The 24,640-nt window shown below is 36.4% G+C and overlaps 1 protein-coding gene across 1 annotated transcript in view; it reads left to right on the forward strand.

Moving 5' to 3' along the window:
• Cntnap5 (contactin associated protein family member 5) overlaps positions 1-24,640 on the forward strand; it is an 852,241-nt gene that overhangs the window by 674,144 nt on the left and 153,457 nt on the right. Inside the window, exon 14 of the mRNA XM_090342979.1 lies at positions 21,840-21,996. Coding sequence (XP_090199105.1) covers positions 21,840-21,996 — 157 coding nt within the window. The remainder of the gene's footprint in view (positions 1-21,839; positions 21,997-24,640) is intronic.

Here is a 24,640-nt window from a genome sequence, read left to right on the forward strand (position 1 = left end):
ATCTAAAGATTTATTATATTCTTTTATTGATATTTATAATAGGTCTGCTTTCATATGACACAGTAAAAAGTTTTATAAGTTTGAAAGTCATAAAAATTCTTCCTTTCTACCTGATCTTAGGGAATTGGCTAATCTTTTGTTGGCTCCTACTTCTTTATCTGTAAAATGTAAATGAAAATCTCCATAGAGATCTTGACAGATAAGATAAGGGAGCTTTCCTGGAATACTTAAGAGTATGGAACTCTAATTTATTTCAAGGGTTGGAAAACAGAAATGGTTGGTGCATTACTAATAGGAATTCCATCCGATTTGTACCCTAGTACTATACTTTCCTTTAAGCACTAGTCATTTTTCTCCTTTGATTTTCCACACAGTACTTGAATTCTACCTCCAATTTATGGCCTTCTGACTTACATTAGAACTAATGTTCAATATTCTTCTCATAATCCATTTGTCATATCTTAATGTAGGGCTCTTATTTGCTTTTATTCTACTTATAACAAAACATTGGGCTTGTCCACTTTAGATATTTTAGTGTCATCGGGTAGTTTTGTTATTAAATGAAATTGATAAGGGTATATTTGTACAAAGTATAGTTGTTAAAAAGTCACTAGGTAACATAATCTATTAGAATCATTGAAGCATATACAGTCTACTTTTAATTGTATTTTATTGTTGGGATAATGTATAGAGGATATACATTCATCAAGTAATGGGTATATTATTTCTCAAACTTTGATACCCCTTCTCATGTTTTTGGCCCCTTTCCCTCCCCCAACCCCTCCCAGTCATCTTGTTTTCCTCATTTCCTTCCCTATTTCAAGTAAACAAACATAAATACAACATACCAGGTAACAATCAAAAGTCATTATGCACCATGGAACTGCCCCTGAAACACAACTGGAGACATCTTAATCATATGTCTGCCTGCATGTCATGAATTAAACCATGGAAAGCTATGAAGAATGTATAGCCCCAAAGTGTCACAGGTTAAAATCTTGTTCCCCAGCTAGTGGATCATGTTTTTAACAGGTGAATAAATCTTGACCTAATCCATGCTCCAATCCATTGATACATTCATAATTTTGTCAACATAATTGAGAGGTTATTGAAATTAGAATATGAGGCCCAGTTAGAGGAAGAGCATCAATGGAGTTGCACTTTTGATGACCATATCCTCTCCTTAATATTCTTGCTACTTGTTTCTCTCCTTCCTGACTGGAATGAAGTAGGTGAGAAACTCTGAGCTACTACATCCTTAAACCCTTACCATTTATTAGGAAAAAATAATATAAAAGTACAAAGCATTATATGCTCACACAGGAATAAGTAATGCAAATAGAATAGTTGAAGTTAAACTTTGACCACCTTTTTCTCTAATCATAAAATATTTCTGCAGTGAGTCCTAGAGAGCTTTGTCTAGTGCAGCTCTGAATGAGTTCTTCAAAGATATTCTCATCATTTGTTTTGAGATGCAATATCATTTATCTTTCCTGCCCCTCCCCCACCACTGGGCTTGCTTTGATTAAATAGGCAGGAGAGGGGAACAAGAACAACATTATAAAAATGTTAATTCCTAATGATACTGAGTAGCTCTTAATCACAATATTAAACATATGCTCTGATTTAATGATCCTGACCAGAAAAGCAGTAATACCAAGTCTGACTTTGATGAATGTCAGCCATTATTTTCAGATATGGATGAGATTGTTTTCTTTCAAACTAAGTGTTTCTCAGAAATGATATTCTACTTAGAGGAAAAGAGTATATGAAATTTCTTTTGCTTGACAGAATCTGTTTTATGAGCCTGTTTTCTGATGATTTGCATTTTGTTAATACACCAAAACATTCTATTGTAATCACCTGCGATTATTTACCCTTTGATTTTTGGTTGCCTAATCCTCCATTATTATTTTTTTCATCCTCAGCTCTGAGAAGAGTCAATAAATACAAAATACTTAGTAGGTGAAGAAATATCATTATTCCAAAGAGCTGCTCCGTAAAGATGCTATGGTGAATGCCCCATCTTCTCTCTTGTAATACTTATTCATACCAGTGCTTCTTCCACAGCACAGTTTGCTGTTGTCCTTACCATGTACCCTCCATTCACATGCCAACACTGCCCTGAGAACTTCCCCAGGTCTCCTGAAATAAGGTCAAATTCTTCCACTGAGCCCTGTTCACATTTGATGGATGGCTATGCATGAATAATTATCTCACTCATAGAATCTAACTCCTTGTTGTGCACATGACCTTCCTATCCTATATATTATGGTTTCTCCAGGAAAAAATAGTCTATTAAAATGTAACAAGCATCTATCACATCATGAGTTTTATATAGTCTAGAACTAAAAAATCAATTAAATATGGGAATTATATGTATGTACGCTTTAGATCAATCTATTATTCTATAAGACATTTATTCTTGTATATATGTGTGTATGTATGTATGTATGTATGTATGTATGTATCTATCTATCTATCTATCTATCTATCTATCTATCTATCTATCTAATCTACATATCCATTTTTCCTTCAACATGTGGGAAGCAGTTACAAGGGTACAAGCTCTAGCTTGACAAGGTGACAGTTAAATGACTAGCAACAAAAATCCTTCCAAAAGTCCTATAATGTTTTGAGGTAAATCTGGGAACCATTGAGATTTAGAGCCAAAGGTGAGAGCATTGTCAAATGACTATGTATATTACAGAAAATCACAGAGCTTTTGTGGAAGGACAGCTGAGCATACTTGTGAGGTTCACACTAGCAGAGATGGAGGACTGAATAGGACATCAGCTCGAGCTCATGTGGGAGGGCTGTGAGGGATAAGGGACAGTTAAAGAAGGAGCCAGGGGTGACATAGGGATTGCTAGAGCATAAAGAGAATTGCTTAGTTTCTCAGGTAGTCAGAGTTCTGGGTGGGAATAACAATCAGTTAAGACTCTTCAGTTTCCTTCATTCTCATATGGGCTTTTGTATTTATATCCTAACCAAATGTCAAACCCCTTGAATGTAGAGATATGGTATTTGTCATTGTATTTCTTTTTTTAAATTTTTATTGTAATTAATAGAAGGGTTACAATATATTCGCCAGATAGAAGATGCATTCCTTAACAATCATTGCTACCCCTTCTCATGTTTTTGTCCCCATTTCCTCCCCATCCCCTCCCCTCATCTTGTTTTCCCCTTCGCTATCCTATTTCAAATAAACAAATAAACATATATATATAATATATCAGATAACAAGATAAGATGTAACAATATGAGATAACCAAGGGACTACAAAAGAGATGAGAAATAACATAGTACGTCAAGAACAACAGTCACACCTTATATGGCTCTTGTTTCTATATCTTGGAGGTCCTTTAATTTAGCCTTATATCATTGTATTTCTTTCCGAAACTTACAGATGTTTTCTTCCTGTAGCAACTTTTAAGGCTCAATCTGGGGAAGTCAAACTAGCTAAACATATTGTCATGTTTTTGCTGTTGTTGTTGTTTTACCAGTCCTAGGGCTTAAACTCAGGGCCGGAGCACTATCCTTGGGCTTTCTCAAGGCTAGAGTTCTACTACTTGAGCCACAGCATCACTTGTGGCTTTTTCTACGTATGTGGTACGCTAGGCAAGCACTCTACGACTAGGCCAAACTCCCAGCCCTTTGCCATGGTTTTATCAGAGCAGCTTCCTGACAGACAAATCTAAAGTGCACTTGACCTGCTGTTTGGTGTGCAAACATTTAATGCAGGATGAAGCATGCAACAAAATCAAGTGGATGTGGCAAGACTATCCACTCTGCATGAGATGATTAATGTAGACATACTTGAGGTTGTAAGAGTATTACATTTCTTCCTATGGACATACAAAGAATAAACTTTCTTTTAAAGCTATAACTAAACTAAGCAAACAGCAGCAATGACAGCCACATCTCTACAGAATGATACAGGCTGTGCATTTACAGAGGTTGCCAGTGTCTGGAACTCTGCTTGAACTCTTTCTAGCAGTACTGAGAGCCAACTTCTCTTGGCTGTGGTTGTAGTGCGCATGGAGAGGCTGTTGTGTTTATTGTTTACCAGGTTGTCAAGACTTTAATTTAACAATCACAATATTCAAGAGGGATCTCCGATTTGAATTCTGTTCAACAGCCCCTAGTGATTATGCAATACAATTATACAAATTAATCTGCCTCACAAATTCTTCTGCATTTCTTATGGGGAAAATGGTAATTTGAACTAAACATGTACAAACTGGGCTTGTACTTATATCTTCTATAAAGGGTATTATATTTTATTTTTTTCTCTTCTTAAGCCATTTCTCTATAAATAGTTTATAATTTTTTCACTTGAGCAACCTTCCGGGGCAGGTGGTAAGCTAATGTACTCATTTCCAGAACGTTGTGAACTGACCTTATGTATCTTAAAATAAGACAGAGCATTTTTGTGGAATAGTTCATGAGGAAATAGATATGGGCTTAAATGTATGGATTAGGAAGCAAGGATAAAACGTACCTCTTCTTTCTCATCCTTGTCATATTCTCCTGCTCCTTCTTTTTTTTCCTCCTCCTCCTGTTTCTCTTCCTCCTTCTACTTCTACTTCTTCTCCTGATCTTATTCCTTCCTATCCTCCTCCTCTTTCTTTTTTCTCTCACACCCATACACAACTTCCCCAAACTCAAATTCCATTTATATAATATTTTCAATATTCAATATAATCTTTTTGTGTCTCATTTCTTCTTGCCCATTTTTGGAAGTTGTTTTCTGACTCTACATTTCATAGTTTTACTGAGGTCAAGGGCAACAGTTAGCCCAGGGTTCTAAGTACAAACAGAGATGGACAGAAGACAACCGCCTCAAGTTCAACCTTGTGCTGATTAGGAGGGAATAAGACTCCAGGTGTGGAAAAGATAACTCTCTGGAAACAAGATATTATTGACAATCTTGAGTCTTTTCCCGCATGCAGTAGCTTTGCCATGTATGTTGAATCTTTCTATTTAAATGTACTTGTCAGATTTCTTAGCCAATTTAAGACTGAGGTGAAAATTCAGGTTCAAACAAATGACATAAAAACAAATTTTGAGTAAACTCTCAGAAAACATTTTGAGAGTATTTAATGGTATGGTATAGTCTTGTCTTGTCTAGGCTGGTCTCAAACCCATATGTTTACCTATTAACCATTCATTAATATACCTATTTATTTGATTTTTGTTTTTCTGTGTTACCTTTTTATTGTCAGGATAATGTACAGAGGGCTACAATTACATTCGTCAGTTACTGGGTGCATTACTTCTTGCACATTGATACCTCTTCTCATATTTTTGTCCCAGTTTCCCACCCCCCAATTCTTCCCAATCATGTTTTTTTCCCCTCTTCTCTTGCCTATTTCAAATAAACAAATAAACATATATACAATATGCCAGGTAACAAAGTCAGATAGATACAGTAACAACATGAGATTAACCAAAAGGGGAAAAAAGAGAAAAGAAATAACATAGTACATTAAGAACAATAGTCACGGAGGTAAACCTCTGGTTTCCATAACCTAGAGTTCATTTGCTCTCACCCTGTATAACCATATGTACATAGCCTTTGAGCCACTGTGATCCTCTCCTAGGAGAGTCCTAGATGTGTACTAATTATTACGAATGAGGGAAAACATGATTTTTTCCAAGTCTTACCATTTTCTTATGAATGGAGTGATGTTATTCTTTCTGATGGCAGGATAGAATTCCAATGTGTATAAGTACCATATTTTCTCAATCCATTCATCCACTGAGGGGCATCTGGGTTGGTGAGAAGTGTGTTACTTTTTTTGAACTAGAAGTTATACATATCATATTTTCAGAAGTAGTAACGCTTGATTTTTTGTTTTTGAGACAAGATATTACTCTGCAACCTTGCTGACCTAGATCTTATGGTCCTCCAGACACAGGCCACTGAGTATTATGCATACAGGTGTGTATTACTACACATCCAGATTTTTTTTAATGTTTTGATTTAGGGCCAGGAGTTTGGGCTATGGGTTGTCTACCATACATGAAGACATGGTTTTGATTCCTCAGTACCATATACATAGAAAAATCCAAAAGTGGTACTGTGGTTCAAGTGGTAGGGCACTCGGCTTGAGAAAGCCCAAGGACAGTGCTAACGTCCTGATCTCAAGCTCAGGATGGGCAAAAAATAACTTTTTGGTTAGCATATATTAATTGTTCATGTTATTGGAATACAGTGAGATATATTCGTACATGGATCCAGTGAATTCTGATCAAATGAAACCTCCTTTATAAACTCCTGCACTCTTATCCTTCTAAATCTTGAGCAAATGTTATTCCATGTTTACTTAATTTGTTTTGTTTTTATTTTCCCATTTAAGAGAGAACTAGAGAGTAATTTTCTCTCAATTTCAGGATTATTTTGCTTTTAAAAAATGTGTTGACCTATCACATTATCTGTGTGCTCCACTTTGGAAAGTGTATCCAAAAAAATGAAATTAGCATACTACCATCCCTGTGTTGGTTGCAGCACTATACACAATAAGTAAGCTGTTAGGTTAGCATAAAGGCCTGTGAAGAAAGAAAATGTTGCATAGGTACACAATGAAATATTATTAAGCTGCAAAAAAGAATGAACTTTCATTTTTTTCAGCAAAATGTCTGGAACTAGGGAGTATTTGAAAAGAAGGAAGCGACAGAGGCAACACTCTTTCTTAGATAAATATGGTGCAATAGATTGGGGATATTTATTTGTTATGCTATTTTTATTCTAGTGAATACATTATAATTACTTCAATTATTCCTTATAACTTTTAATATGCTGTCATATATCTTGTATAACATTTCAATACCTTATTTTATCCTTTAATCAAAGTTTGTTGTTGAAAAGAAGGTATTTGGTAAACTCCTGAACAAAAATGCTTACAACAAAATCCTTTCTGACCTTCCAAGATCTACAGCCTCTAGGAAGCTATCTGACTATGATATGAAATGAGGGGTAATTATATACTTCCTTATGGTTCTCTGGCAATTGTGTGTGTGTGTGTGTGTGTGTATACATTTGTGAATCATTTCAGAACACTGCCTGCAAGCCAGAGACCTAGAACATACTTGCTAATATTACATTGGGTGGTGGGGTGCAATAATAGAAGATTGTACTCAGGTCCCCAAATTTTTAAACAATATTTTCTATTTTTACTTTTATGAGGCACAAGGCTAGTAGGATTGATCTTTATTTCAATGATATTTTATTTGGTATATATAAAGGGAAATGATCACTTTCTATGGTAGCTAATTATAAATGTGCTAAGGAATATTCTCAGTAGAATTTTTTTTAATTTTTAAGATTTTTCTCTTTTTTAATATTTTTATTGTAATTAATAAAAGGGTTACATGATATTTGCCAGATAGAAGGTGCATTAATTCACATATATTGATACCCTTTCACATGTCTTGGTCCCCATTACCCTTCCCCCCCACCCCCACATCTTGGTTTTCCCCTCTCTCTATACAATTTCAAATAACCAAATACAAATATATCCAATATATCAGATAACAAAGTGAGATAATGTAACAATATGAGATAACCAAGGGACAGCAAAAGAGATGAGAGATAACAAAGTACATTAAGGACAATCGTTCATTATATAGCTTTTGTTTCAATATCCTAGAGGTCCTTTCAATTAGCTTCTTACTATATGGCCTTATGTATCAAGGTTTTGCTCTCTTGCAAATCTCTGCTATGAGAGCCCAAGGTTTCTACTGATTATGACAAATGAGAGAAACCATTGAGCCTATTTTCCTTTGAGTCTGGCTTACTTCACTTAATATGAATTTTTCTAAGTCTTTCCATTTCCTAACAAATGGGGCAATGTCCTTTTCTCTGACAGCAGCATAGAATTCCATTGTGTACAAATACCACATCTTGTTGATCCATTCATCAACTGAGGGACATCTAGGTTGGTTCCATATCTTTGCTATGGTAAATAGTGCTGCAATGAACATTGTTGTGATAGTGGATTTAGTATGCCCTAGTTTCTGGTTGGGTAAATGCCAAGTAGTGGAATTGCTGGGTCATAGGGGAGCTCTATGTTTAGCCTTTTGAGGCACTGCCATACTGCTTTCCATAATGGTTGAATGAGTTTGCACTCCCACCAACAGTGTAGTAGGGATCCCTCCTGGCCACATCCCTTCCAGCATCTATTGTTATTCATTTTCTTGATCCTGGCCATTCTAACTGGAGTGAGGTGGAATCTTAGAGTTGTTTTGATTTGCATTTTTTTTATGACCAGAGATGTTGAGCATTTTTTCATGTGTCTGTAGGCCATTTTTGTTTCTTCTTCAGGAGAAGACTCTCTTTAAGTCTTTGGCCCATTTTTTTAATGGGATGGTTGTTACTTTGGAGATTAGTTTTGGATTGATTCAATTTTTTGAGCTGTTGATATATTTTAGAGATAAGGCCTTTGTCCGCTGTATGGTTGGTGAAGATCTTCTCCTACTCTGTAGGCTTCCTAATTAATTTACTAGCTATGTCCTTTGCCATACAAAAGCTCTGCAGTTTAATGCAGTCCCACTTATCCAGCCTTTCTCTGATTTGATGTGTTTCTTGGTCCTTATTAAGAAAGTTTCGACCTGTGCTAAGGAGGCCTAGTGTACCTCCTATTCCTTCTTGTAAAGTTTTCAGTGTGTTGGCTTTTACCTCCAGGTCTTTGATCCATTTGGAATTAATTCTAGTGCAGGGTGACAAAGTAGGATCCAACTTTAGTTTTCTGCAGGTGCTTAACCAGTTCTGCCAGCACAACTTGTTGAAGAGGCTGTCTTTCTTTCATTCTATAAAAACTATAGAAAAAATCAACAAAACAAGCAGTTGGTTCTTTGAAAGAATTAACAAAATTGACAAACCCTTAGCAAATCTTACCACAAAAAGAAGAGAGCATACCGAAATAAACAAAATCGAAGAAGAAAATGGTAATATCACTACAGAAATTACCAAGATCCAGAATATCATGAGGGAATACTTCTGAAAACTTTACGCCAACAAATTTGAGAATCTAGAAGAAATGGATGAATTCCTAGCCAATATTAACACACCTACACTGAACCAAGAAGAACTAACCCAACTAAACAGGCCTATTTTAAGCACTGAAATAGAAATGGCAATAAGAGACCTTCCACCTAAGAAAAGCCCACGGCCAGATGGATTCACATTTGAATTCTATAAAGTCTTCAAAGCAGAGCTCACACTAATTTTTAAGATTTTCTATGTAATTTGAGTTTTCCCAGACTTAGTTTTTAGAAAATAAGTTGTAATACCAATAATTCCAAATGTATAAAAGCAATGTAAATGAATACAATAGCTGAAATGTCTTTCTTATTCTATGCACTGAGTACCTTACCATCCACCCAAGACTTCAAGGCAGCTGCTGGGAGGTCCCAGATTTTGGGGCTGAGCCTGCTCTTTTCTGATCTGTCTGATGGAACTCTTGTGATGCATGCTAACAGAACTTTGTATGTAAACACAGCTTCCTAGTCCTGGATCCAGCCCTCAGAGGCCATGAGCAAGAAGCATCATTCTTCCTAAGTAGACAGCTCAGGGTGAATACGTTTTTCTTGATTCTCCTTTCCTATCGAAACACAATGGCTTCATGGCTTCCTGATGGTTAAAGCAAAAGTGCTGCCCATGTTCCCTCCCCATACCTCATATGGTTTTGTTTAATGAGAAATATCTAAAGCAGTAAATATTTGAACAACAATCCCAGTTTTACAGGGGAACCTGATAATTCAGAGGTGAAATGCCCTGACACATTCATCCATACCACTTTTTGACTTGCTTCTATAATGGATGCTCCTCCGATTAATGTGTGGATGCAATATATTTATTTCAATGCTGTTGTGTGATGGAGAAACTTGATGTTGCAAGTTCTGGTTCCACAGTGAAGTCAAATGCACATTTCCAATCTCCCCTCTGATTCTAGGGCACACTTTCCTATGCCTCATACCAATGTAGATCTGAAACTGCCAGACAGCACCTGGAGCACCTCACTGGGGAGCTTATGATGTGTTGAGGCTGTCCACAGACACACCTTCCTATTCTGAGGTCTTCAGAGGAAAGTGGCCTTAGTGCCAACAGCACAGCAGGTTCAGCTAAGTCTGTCTCTTTGCGTTTGATATTCCTGGCCAGACAGCCAGGTAGGGTCCTTGCACTGAATAAATTCTATGATGGCATAGCTGAATCTGAAACCTATTTCTTCCATCTTTCTTAGTCTGTGAAAGCCAAGTATCTTCCTAATAAACACCTTTTGCTTACAAGCCTTCGGAGAGATTTTTTTTTTCTTGTTCTATTCAAGAATTTGGTGACTGCAAGTTCTGTGTTTTCTCCCATTCCTTTTATTTTTTCGATCTTGATAAAGCTTCCTCTACATTTTGAAAATTGTAATTAAAAATTTGGCCATACATCTCAGAAAATGCACTGATTTCCTCTAAATCGTTCCCCTGGCTCATTTCGTTGGTCTTTCTGCTGCTCTTCAGTGAGCCACACATGACTTGTTCCCTGTCCTCAAGGTTTTGCAAAATATATCTTACTGTTGTTAGTTTTGCCTGATCAGTTTGATTAAATGTTGCAAAAATGCTTCCCTTCACTCTGCAATTTACCTTGCTATATTTTCCTACATTTATTAATCTTCCATACCCCCTTTTTATTATAATGTAGACTCTGAGGACATATTTATGTTTCTCATTCCTTTGTTTTGTGATTTAGCTGAGGAGTATAGAATTAACATGAGAAAAGCCCCCAGAAATAACTTGTCAAATAAATGAGCATTTAACTGAAAAAGGAATTCTTACAAATATGCTTTATTCTTTCATTTGTGAAAAAATTTCTATTATGTGAAATATCAATTTATTCAATGGCCAAAAATTTCAGAGAAAGTGTACATTATTTGACTAATTTAGTTATTAGGGCTATGAGAGCAAATCCTACATTACCCTCAGTTTGCTCATTTTTGTATTTTCTCAAATCCATTAGAAGAAATAAAGATGGATAATGAGCAAGAAAGCACAGCAACAGTATCAATAATTCTCCTTTCATAAATGTATGTGTGTTTGATATAACTACACATATATACATATATATGGCTTTTAATTCCACTTCTTTATTCTTCTTCACTGAATCTTTCAAAAGTAATTTTCAAGTTTAACATTAATTGTGAAGTGTTAGGTGAGAGCGTAGAAAACATTTAATACAAGAGTTTAGAGAATCAGCAGAAGATGGTGGCGGTTCATTGTGAGTTGTTCTGAGCTCCTGCCAAGATACAAGTTCTGGCAACGTAGGGGACAGTTCTTTACCAAAAATTGATCCTAAGTAAGCATTAGTGCTACAGAGTTCTCAGTCAGAGAGGAAAAAGCCAGAATACCAGCGCGAGAAGACAGCATAAAGCCCCACCAGCCGCGGAGCAGACAGCGCTTCTTGGCGACTCAGACGTGCAAGCTGCAGACGGAGCCACACAGAGCCTGCACGAGCCCAGGGCCGACACTGTGCATGGACCTGCCAGCTCCACCGAACCGGAGAATCAAGCAATTTGTGATTACCTCTGAGGAGAAGTTTCCACTTCTTCTTGCTGAACGGCACTGGGAAGGAAACCCCTCCCCCACAAGCTGAGAGCAGCGCCATATTGACTGCTGACAAAGATCCCGCCAAAGCAATTGGGGATAGAGAGGTGGTGCTGGCAAGAGCATCATTCTAACTGGCAAAGGATTTCAGAGAGATCTCTTAGCGGGAAATCCTGCTAAGGGAAAGTGAGAGGTTGGAAGAAAGTTTATCAAGCTAATGGCCCCATAAACAGGCTGGAGTTGCCATCCTCATATCACATAAAATAGACTTCAAACTAAAATTAATGAGAAAAGACAAAGGAGGTTACTACATACTACTAAAGGGATCTTTCCTCCAGGAGGACATAACCATCCTAAATATCTACACACGTAATCGCGGAGCTCCAAACTTTATCAAGCAAATTTTACTTTCACTGAAACCATACATAGATCGAAACAAAGTGATTGTTCGTGACTTTAACACACCACTCTCACCTATGGACAGATCAATCAGGCAAAAACTCAACAGAGAAAACTGAGATTTGAATAACTGTATAGACCAACTAGATCTAACAGACATCTGCAGATTATTCCACCCAGCAACAACACAATACACATTTTTTTCAGCAGCACATGGAACATTTTCAAAAATGGACCACATTTTCAAAAAGCCCAGGGCCAGATGGATTCACAGCTGAATTCTATAAGGTCTTCAAAGCAGAGCTCACACCAATACTCCTCAAGCACTTCAACGAAATTGAAAATGAAGGTTCCTTACCAAACTCATTCTATGAAGCCGGTATAACCCTCATCCCCAAACCAGACAGAGATTCATCAAAGAAAGAGAACTATAGACCTATATCTTTGATGAACATCGATGCAAAACTTCTCAACAAATTACTGGCCAATCATCTACAGCAACTCATCAAAAAAAATTATACACTATGATCAAACTGGATTCATCACAGGGAGGCAAAGCTGGTTCAACATACGCAAATCAATTAATATAATTCAACACATCAACAGGAGCAAGGACAAAAATCACATGATTGTCTCAATAGACGCGGAAAAGGCATTTGACAAGATCCAACACCCCTTTATGTTAAAAGCTCTGGAGAAACTAGGAATCCATGGAACATTCCTCAATATAATAAAGGCTGTATATGAGAAACCCACAGCTACTATTACACTTAATGGTGAAAATCTAAAGCCATTCCCTCTAAAATCAGGAACGAGACAAGGATGCCCACTCTCTCCACTCCGCTTTAACATAGTACTAGAATTCCTAGCCAGTGCAATAAGGCAAGAAGCAAGCATAAAGGGGATCCAAGTAGGGAAAGAGGAAATAAAACTATCCCTCTTTGCAGATGACATGATTCTGTATTTAAAGAATCCTATAGACTCTACTCCCAAGCTCCTTGAGCTGATTCAAAACTTTGGAAGTGTAGCAGGCTATAAAATAAACCCTCAACTGCCTTCCTTTACGCCAACAGTGAGAGGAACGAGGCAATAATCAGGAAAGCAACTCCTTTCACAATAGCCTCAAAGAAAATAAAGTACCTAGGAATTAGCTTAACTAAGAATGTAAAGGACCTTTTTGACGAAAACTTTAAAACCCTAAAAAAGGAAATTAAAGCAGAACTAAGGAAATGGAAAAACCTCCCATGCTCCTGGATTGGAAGAATCAACATTGTGAAAATGACAATCTTGCCAAGAGCTATCTACAAATTCAATGCAATACCCATCAACATCCCAATGTCATTCTTTAAGGAAATAGAAGAGGCAATCCAAAACTTCATATGGAATAATAAAAGACCCCGTATAGCAAAAACACTTCTTAGCAGAAAGAACAGCGCTGGAGGAATTTCAATTCCAAACTTTAGACTCTATTACAGAGCTATAATTCTCAAAACAGCTTGGTACTGGCACAGGAACAGGCCTGAAGACCAATGGATTAGAACTGAGGACCCAGATATTAAACCACAGACCTATGGCCACCTAATCTTTGACAAGGGTGCCAAAAAAATAGAATGGAAGAAAGACGACCTCTTTAACAAGTTGTGCTGGCAGAACTGGTTAAGCACCTGCAGAAAACTAAAGTTGGATCCTTCTTTGTCACCTTGCACTAGAATTAACTCCAAATGGATCAAAGACCTGGAGGTAAAAGCTGACACACTGAAAACTTTACAGGAAGGAATAGGAGGTACACTAGGCCTCCTTGGCACAGGTCGAAACTTTCTTAATAAGGACCAAGAATCACAACAAATCAGAGAAAGGCTGGATAAGTGGGGCTGCATTAAACTGCAGAGCTTTTGTATGGCAAAGGACATAGCTAGAAATTAGGAAGCCTACAGAGTGGGAGAAAATCTTCACCAACCAAACAACGGACAAAGGCCTCATATCTAAAATATATCAACAACTCAAAAAATTGAATCACTCCAAAACTAACCTCCAAAGTAACAACCATCCCATTAAAAAATGGGCCAAAGATTTAAAGAGAGTCTTCTCTGAAGAAGAAACAGAAATGGCCTATAGACACATGAAGAAATGCTCAACATCTCTGGTCATAAAAAAAATGCAAATCAAAACAACTCTAAGATTCCACCTCACTCCAGTTAGAATGGCCAGGATCAGGAAAACGAATAACAACAGATGCTGGAGGCGATGTGGCCAGGAGGGGTCACTACTACACTGTTGGTGGGAGTGCAAACTCGTTCAACCACTATGGAAAGCAGTGTGGCAGTGCCTCAAAAGGCTAAACATAGAACTCCCCTATGACCCAGCAATTCCACTACTTGACATTTACCCAACCATCCAGAAACAAGGACATACTAAACCCACTAGCACAACAATGTTCATTGCAGCACTATTCACCATAGCAAAGACATGGAACCAACCTAGATGTCCCTCAGTTGATTAGTGGATCATCAAGTTGTGGTATTTGTACACAAGAGAATTCTATGCTGCTGTCAGAAAGAATGACATCGCCCCATTTCTTAGAAAATGGAAAGAGTTAGAAAAAATCATATTAAGTGAAGTAAGCCAGATTCAAGGGAACTTAGGCTCAATGGTATCTCTCATTCGTCATAATCAGTAGAAACCTTGGGCTCTACTAGCAGAGATCTGCAATAGAGCAAAATCTTGATACATAAGGCCGTATAATGTGAAGCTAATTGAAAGGACCTCCAGGATATTGAAACAAAAGCCATATAATGAATGATTGTTGTCCTTAATGTACTATGTTGTATCTCATTTCCTTTGCTGTCCCTTGGTTATCTCATATTGTTATAGTATCTCACTTTGTTATCTGATATACTGAATTTATTTGTATTTGGATATTTGAAATTTGATAGGGAAGGGGGGAAAACAAGATGAGGAGTGGGGGTGGGGGGGAGGGAAATGGGGACCAAGACATGTGAAAGGGTAACAATGTATGTGAATTAATGCACCTTGTATCTGGCAAATATCATGTAACCCTTTTACTAATTACAATAAAAAATAAAAAAAATAGACCACGTTTTGGTCATAAAACAAACCTGGGCAGATTCAGAAACACTGAAATTATTCCCTGCACTCTCTCAAACCACAAGGGCATCAAATTGGAACTGAACACCCATCTCCAACAACGAAAACACTGTAACTCATTGAGATTGAACAACACATCACCAATAGGTCATCGAAGAGATCAGAACAGAAATCCAACAGTTTATGAAATTTAAGAAAAAGGAGCACACAAAATACCAGCTACTTTGGGACACAGCAAAGGCAGTACTCAGAAGAAAATATATAGCTCTGAGTGCCTACAATTACAAATTGAAAAAAATCACAAACCAACAATTTGGTGTGTCACCTTAAGCTCCTGGAAAAAGAGCAACAAACCAACCCTAATCCCAATAGAAGGAAGCCAGTTATTAAAATCAAAGTAGAATTAAATGAATTGGAGTCCAAAAAAACTATAGAAAGAATCAACAAAACAATGGGTTGGTTCTTTGACAGAATTAACAAAATTGACAGACCCTTAGCAATTCTTACCCAAAAAAGAAGGAACATACCGAAATACACAAAACCACAGACAAAAATGGTAATATCCCGACAGAGATTACCAATATCCAGAGCCTCATGAGGGAATACTTCTCAAACCATTACGCCAACAAATTTGAGAATCTAGAAGAAATGGATGAATTTCTAGCCAATATTAATATACCCACTTTAACCAAGAAGAACTAACGCAACTAAACAGGCCTATTTCAAGCACTGAAATAGAAATGGCAATAAGAGACCTTCCACCTAAGAAAAGTCCAGGGCCAGATGGATTCACAGCTGAATTCTATAAGGTCTTCAAAGCAAAGCTCATACCAATACTCCTCAAGCTCTTCAACGAAATTGAAAATGAAGGTTCTTTACCAAACTCATTCTATGAAACCAGTATAAACCTCATCCCCAAACCAGACAGAGATTCATCAAAGAAAGAGAACTATAGCCCCATTTCCTTGATGAAAATCGTTGCAAAACATTTCAACAAAATACTGGCCAACCATCTACAACAACTCATGAAAAAAAAATTATACAGTATGATCAAACAGGATTAATCACAGGGAGGCAAAGCTGGTTCAACATATGCAAATCAATTAATATAATTCACCACATCAACAGGACCAAGGACAAAAATCACATGATTGTCTCAATAGATGAAGAAAAGGCATTGGACAAGATCAAATACTCCTTTGTGTTAAAAGCTCTGGAGAAACTAGGAATCCATGGAACATTCCTCAGTATAATAAAGGCTGTGTGTGACAAATCCACAGCTAGTATTATACTTAACGGGGAAAAGCTAAAGCCATTCCCTCTAAAATCAGAAATGAGACAAGGAGGCCCAGTCTCTCCACTCCTCTTTAACACAGTATTAGAATTCCTAGCCAGAGCAGTAAGGCAAGAAGCAAGCATAAAGGGGATCCAGGTAGGGAAAGAGAAAGTAAAACTTTCCCTCTTTGCAGATGACATGATTCTGTATTTAAAGAATCCTATAGGCTCCACTCCCAAGTTCCTTGAGCTGATTCAAAACTTTGGAAAGGTAACAGGGAATCAAATTAACCCTCAAAAATCAACTGCCTTCCTCTATGCCAACAGTGAGAGGAATGAGGCAACAATCAGGAAAGCAATCCATTTGCAATAGCCTCAAAGAAAATAAAGTACCTAAGAATTACCTTAACTAAGAATGTAAAGGACCTTTTGGATGAAAATTTTAAAACCCTGAAAAAGGAAATCAAAGCAGAACTGAGGAATGGAAAAACCTCCCATATTCCTGGATTGAAAGAATCAACATTGTGAAAATGACAATCTTGCCAAGGCCTATCTACAAATTCAATGCAATACCCATTAATATCCCAATGTCATTCTTTAATGAAATAGAAGAGGCAATCCAAAACTTCATATGTAATAATAAAAGACCCCGTATAGCAAAAACACTTCTTAGCAGAAAGAACAGAGCAGGAGGAATTTCAATGCCAAACTTTAGACTCTATTACAGAGCTATAATAATCAAGACAGCTTGTTACTGGCACAAGAATAGGCCTGAAGATCAATGGCATAGAACTGAGAACCCAGATATTAAACCACAGACCTGTGGCCAGTAATCTGTGACAGGGGAGCCAAAAAAATTGAATGGAAGTAAGACGGCCTCTTCAACAAGTGGTGCTGGCAGAACTGGTTAAGCACCTGCAGAAAACTAAAGTTGGATCCTTCTTTGTCACCCTGCACTAGAATTAAATCCAAATGGATCAAAGACCTGGAGGTAAAAGTTGACACACTGAAAACTTTACAAGAAGGAATAGGAGATACAGTAGGCCTCCTTGGCACAGTTTGAAACTTTCTAAATAAGGACCAAGAAACACAACAAATCAGAGAAAGGCTGGATAAGTGGGACTGCATTAAACTGCAGAGCTTTTGTATGGCAAAGGACATAGCTAGTAAATTAATTAGGAAACCTACAGAATGGGAGAACTTCCCCAACCATACAACGGACAAAATCCTCATATCTAAAATATATCAACAGCTCACAAAATTGAATCACTCCAAAAGTAATCTTCAAAGAAAAAACCATCCCATTAAAAGATGGGCCAAAGACTTAAAGAGAGTCTTCTCCTGAAGAAGAAATAAAAATGGCCTATAGACACATGAAGAAATGCTCAACATCTCTGGTCATAAAAGAAATGCAAATCAAAACAACTCTAAGATTCCACCTCACTCCAGTTAGAATGGCCAGGATCAAGAAAACGAATAACAACAGATGGTGTTGTTGGGAGTGCAAACTCATTCAACCACTATGGAAAGCAGTATGGCAGTTCCTCAAAAGACTAAATACAGAGCTCCCCTATGACCCAGAAATTCTACTACTAGGCATTTACCCAATTGTCCAGAAACAAGGACATACTGAATCTACTACCACCATGATGTTCATTGCAGCATTATTCACCATAGCAAAGATATGGAACCAACCCAGATGTCCCTCAGATGATGAGTGGTTCAACAAGATGTGGTATTTATACACAATGGAATTCTATGCTGCTGTCAGAAGAATGACATCACCCCATTTGTTAGGAAATGGAAAGACTTAGAAAAAATCATATTAAGTGAAGTAAGCCAGACTCAAAGGAACATAGGCTCAATGGTTTTCCTAATTTGTCATAATCAGTAGAAACCTTGGGCTCTCCTAGCAGAGATTTGCAATAGAGCAAAACCTTGATACATAAGGCCATATAGTATGAAACTAATTGAAAGGTCCTCTATGATATAGAAATATAAGCCATATAATGAATGATTGTTGTTCTTAAGGTACTATGTTATCTCTCATCTCTTTTGCTGTCCCTTGGTTGTATCATATTGTTACAGTATCTCACTTTGTTATCTGATATATTGGATATGTTTGTATTTGGTTATTTGAAATTGGGTAGGGAACGGGGGAAAACAAGATGAGGGGTTGAGGTCGGGGAATGAAATTTGACCTGGGGACCAAGACATGAGAAAGGGTATCAATGTATGTGAAGTAATGCACATTCTATCTGGTGAATATAATGTAACCCTTCTATTAATTACAATAAAAATATATGAAAAAAAACGCAAGAGTCTTAGGCTTTTAATAGAACTTTTATGGAGCTATGAAACCAAATATGAACTAACTTCAGAAACATCATGTCCACTGAAGTTTGTTTCTGATTTAGCTTTAGAAAACTTATATATTAATAATGGTGCTACTAACATGCTCCCAGTTCTGGAGTAGATTATAAAAAATGCAAAGAATATGTGATGACTTTGAATTTAATTTTGTAATCATGGCTCTCAATCTGTAAAGGGGAAAAGTGGACAGTACTCAGAAGAGAGAGATTCATGGATTTTGTTCTCATTCTGTGGACCAAGGTCAAAACTGATTGTATTGTCTATGGATACAAGGTGTTTTCCCTTTCTATCATTTGATGTCACACACTGGGTTTATTACTTCGTGTATTGATCATTTGCATGTTCCATGTAACCTTTGAAACACTGAGTGATGTTGATCTGAGAGTGGATTTAGGAGCAAAGCAATATATTTAGGCAAGCAGTGATCATTTACAACCATTTAAAACTGTGGGAAATGATGTTTTATACTATAAAAAAAGGGTACTCTCTATTGTAGGAAGAAAACAGGGCCCATTAAGCAGAGACTTCAAGGATTATCTGCTCTGTGAAACAGTTCCTCTAAAAGAATCATGCTTTCTGTGGATTACCCTTGTGTTTTTCTCATGATCTCCAGATCACTGAGTCCCCAGTTCTCCACAATTCCTGCTTGCCTGAGTCACTTCTCCAAGGAACGAGCAAGGGGAAATTCTGAGAAATTTTATGTAATTTGTAGGGATTATTTTTAATAAAAGATACACATGTATAGTAAAGCATAGTTAGGCAGAATTACAGGCTAATACATTCCTCAGATAAATACTCTTCATCTACTCTAAAATGGTCATTGGAAACCAAACTCTAATCACTAGTTCTTCCAATTTAAATTGCTATTTGTTCATTTTAACTGTATCAATTTATGGATACAATGCCACAATTCAGTGCATACATTCAGTGCATAACGATTAAAGCAGTCTAGGTAACACCTCACAGTTTAAACTCTTTAAAAATGTGTATATTATTTGTGCACAGTTGTAGTTTCGTTACATTTTTATGGCTGCATGTAATGTAGGCTTATGCTATTCAATCCACCCAATATTTCTCCCATCCCTCCACCCTTCATTCGGTTTTCTTGACTAATACACCAGTTTTTTTTTTTTTTTTTTTTTTAGGGAAGTTTCTTCAAATTCTACACAAAATCATGTTATAACTTGTTTTCTAGTGATGTATCTTCGTTTATTTTGTTTAACATAATGAATGATCCATCCACTTTCTCACTAATGAGATAATTTAACTCCTTATGGCTGAATAATATATTGTTATATGTATATATATGTATATACACACATATATATGTATGTACCAAATTTTATTTATTAGATCATCTACTTGTGTGGACCTAGGCTGATTCAATAGCTTAGTTACTTGGGTGGTGAAGTGATAAAAAGTGGTATGCAGCTGTGCTGTCTCTCTCTATAGTAATCTGATTTTGATTGTTGGTATATATAACTGGGAGTCATATGACTGAATCATATGATAGCTAATTGATTTTATTCTGATTTCCATAGTGGATGCACTAACTTAGATTTTATCAATGGGCATCCTTGTCAATATTAGTTGTTTCTGATTTTTTTATAATTTCTATTCTGACTAGATTGAGATGAAATCTCATATACTTTTCTAACAGATACAGATATTGCAAAGCTTAAAAATAAGCACATTTTAAGAACTTTGTATAAGCCAAATGAAAAGAACACAGCAGTTCTTAGTGGAACCCAGGCTAGTAGGTTATTAATGCCCTCGTTTGTGTATCCTCTATGCCTGTTATTTTGGATATTGTATTATTTTCTGAATAATCAGAAATCTGATATTCTCAGTCACTAAAGAAAATAAAACATATCTTATTATGTTAATTTTTAAAGAAATATAAAAATGACAAAACTAAAATCAATCTTTTGCTGACCCTATAAAGTAAATTATAGATGACATTCCAGCTCTAGATGGGCTAAATATAGCTTTCAGAAGACTGTATTTGCACTATATCTGAATGGATAACACAATGTTTTAATTTTTCTCTCAATCCCCAAATCTGAAATTTCATAAAAGATGTATAAAAAAGTTCAGAACATTAGTCTATCTTAGGATTAGTCTGATCATGTGGGAAAACAATGTTTCTAGAAACTGAGCACAAAAACTGATTATGGGTATAGCATATTGCTTTTGTCTTCAAAAGTTATTAAAATAAATTGTAATTTATCCATATTTTTGTTTTTTCAAAACTGTACCAATTTACTCAATTTTGATACCTGCCCAATCTGATAAGAATCTGAGTTTGTAGCTTACCATTAAACATCTCATAAATGCTTTTGTCAACTATTGTTTACATTTGCATATATATGCATATATTGAGATATACACAGAATGTTTGTTTTCTGTATATCTATTTCCATAAACTTAAAAGAGCAAAGAGAAAAAATGCGAAAGGAAACAAAAAAAGAAATAGTGATGGATGGAAGGGCAAAGAAAGAAGAAAAACGGTGAGAGGTAAAAGGAAGAAAGAGAAAATAAAGAGCAGGTATATGGAAGGAGAACGGGATGAAACGAAAGGGAGGGAATAAAGGGAGGAAAAAAGAAAGAAAAGGAAAGGGAAAGGATAAAGGAAGGAAGAAAAATAGTGAAGAAATAAAGGCAGATTATATATATAACTATATGGCAAAAATAAAAAATGTAACTATATACAATATAATATACTATATATTATATAGACTATTTATTAATGGTCTTGAGGCTTGAACTTTGTGCCTAGCATTTTTCATCATGTTAGCTTGCTCTTTAACACCTGAGTCCCAGCTCCACTTTCACTTTTGGCATTGTTGATTTGTTTTGTTTTATTTTTTGGTGGTTCACTGGAGAGAAGATTCTTACAGAATTTTCTTCCTGGGCTAGCTTTGAACTGTGATCCTCACATCTCAGTCTATGTAGTAGCTACGATAATTGACATTAGCCAAGGACCTCTAAAAATGGGCGTATATTTTTTGGAGACAAGTACACCTGTCTTTCTGTAATGTCCTTTGTACTCTTTTGGGCTTACATCCTGACTCGTACAACCTCTTATCTTTCAGATGGAACTCCATTTACCTGGTGGATTGGAAGGTCCAATGAAAGACACCCTTACTGGGGAGGTTCTCTTCCTGGGGTCCAGCAGTGTGAATGCGGCCTGGAGGAGAGCTGCCTGGACATTCAACACTTTTGCAATTGTGATGCAGACAAGGATGAATGGTAATGAGAACTGTGATCCTTCATCAGTTTGGGAGGAAAGAAATTAATTGATGCGTGAAATTTCCCTAAAGGGAGATGAGAAATTCAATCTGAATGACGGCTTCAATGAGAAAAGTCTGGCTTTCATATTTTGGGGATGTTATTGAAGTTTGAACCATAAAAGCACATGATTACACCACCATTTCTTGTATTGTGAACCCTCTATTTCAAACAAGAAAGCCAATTCAATATTGAGCTCGGTGATTTTTGTTGATTTTTCTTACAACCTTACATTTGGCATAGAGGTTTTAGAGAACGGAGTGAGGGTGATAAGGGTATGTAATTGTAGAGATCATTTCTCCTCTCTTCCAGGCATGTTTTGTCTCCTTCAGCTGCAATAAAGACCATCAAGGAAATTTATATTTATTGACTGTCTAATTAGTCCTCATATCAATCTGAACATTTCATATGACTTTTCTCACATTTTATCTTGTGGTTGAGAAATGTCAATTACAGATGAGTCAAAAAATTTCCAGGAGATACACATATCTATCAAATGACAGATCTATGATCAAATCTATAATTAGAATTTCAAATTATGTGCAGTAAGTCTCTTAACACTATTTTAACCCAGTTTTAAGTGGCCTGGTATGTGAAGTTTAGTTTTGCCATGCTCACTGTATAAAGGTATATATATATATATATATATATATATATATATATATATATATATATTATACACACACACACACACACACACACACATATATATATATATACATATATTTACAGAGAGAGAGAGAGTATTTTTTCTCCTGGTTAAATTGTCTGTTCACTGTATTTATGATGAAAATCTGCACCAAACATATCCACACATTCTTTGTCAGTCTTAGGTTCTGACTCATGCAATTTTACTACAACCTCAAATTATGCTCAATTATAATTAAAGATACCTATGTCAAACTGCTCTCAGCCCAATTCATTCTTTTTAGTACAGTGTTTTTGGTTATTTTTCTAATTATTGCCAGAAGCGCATGTGTTTAATAAAATGTAATGCCTTGGACAAACTTCTGTTTAGCCACAGAAGGCCCAAGCATCTATATCTACAACGTTCTATAATTTGTGGATCAAAGCTTCACAATAGCACAGGATTGTGTGAACCAAGGTAGCTTAACTCGTACCTTATTCTCACTCCGGATTTTTCATATTGGTAAACTGGATGAATAAATCTCTGACTTCTTTAGACTCTCACTTGATCCTGTAGCAAATTGCAGTGTGAGCTCCTGGGCAGCCTGCAAACCCAGTATAATTTGTGTTCTGGGTAGAGCCCAAACATCTGTTAAGAAATTACCCAATGAAGTCTGTTCCTTATTTAATAAACATTTGCTAGCAATGAGTTGAACAGATAAGTATGGATATTCTTGGAGAGACTAGAGCACCAAAAAGTGCCATGATCAAGCTTGCGAGCCATGTGTGAGATTTCTTAGAACACATATAAAAAGTTGTGTTCCTTGCTTCATAAGTTCACCTTCACATTGCATGGTATCCAGAACTGTTTGCACATTTGTAGGTTCAAGAGGAAACACATCGACTTCATGATGCATAATTTCAGACGTTGATATAGGTAATATACAAAGTGAAAGCTTTTTCAAAGAAAAGTATTTCCTATTTTTAATGATATTTTCCTTTTTAGGGAACAAGTAGGTAAGGCTTAACTCAATGTCACTTAATTGTATTTCTGTGCTTCTGCATATTTTTCTCCAGACCTTCAATTGATCATTTCTTTCATTCAAATGGGAGCCTCTCCCGTGCACCTACTCATGAACACATTAACACATTAACCATCATGAACACACTCACTATGAGCTCCTTCAAACAGAGATTCAACTTTTATCCTATTGGATTCACTTAAAGGGACTCATCACACCATCCCCTTTTCCACCTCTTGGGCCAACACATCTATAACCACAGGGGTTATTACACATTTCATAGCACTTTCTATTTTCTTTTTCTTTTTTGGCCAGTCCTGGGCTTAAACTCAGGGCCTGAGAACAGTACTTGGACTTTCTCTCTGATATTATGATATCAGAACGTATTATTAAACTCTGGCCTTGTTCAACAACTAATCTTCCAGAGTCAAGAGAAAGATATTGTACTTTTCTTTGTCAGCAGGCCTGCTTTACCCAAGAATATCCTTATTAAACCCTTCAGGGTAAAGTCTAGTTGAGCAGAGATCAAGAAATTCATCCCATCATCCTCAAAATTGATTTCATTCTGAGTGAAATGAATCTGAAACCAAATTTGTTGCAAAACTAAATGTATGTTTTCTGTAAAGTAGCTTTGCTCATTTATAGCATATTTACTGAATGCTACTATGTGCCAGCCAGCCAGTATTCTTTGGGCAGAAAAATTGAAGGACATTCTAGCCCCAGTCCTTGAGAAACTCACAGGTTATGGGAAAAAAAGATAATACTTTTTAGTTTGTAATAAATGGATCAGTGTGATAGGGGACATCAACAAGAAATTAATGCAATGAAAGTATCATTATTTTCCTAAAGCATAATTGCACTGAGATAATTGTTACATAGTTTTCAGGTAGGAAATATGTGAGAGATGAAAATGAATGAAAAATATGGTTAAATCCAAATGACATATTTCTGGCACA

The sequence above is a fragment of the Megascapheus bottae genome, chromosome 12, assembly GCF_031878675.1.
Source record: "Megascapheus bottae isolate mThoBot1 chromosome 12, mThoBot2.hap1, whole genome shotgun sequence".
NCBI lineage: Eukaryota > Metazoa > Chordata > Mammalia > Rodentia > Geomyidae > Megascapheus > Megascapheus bottae.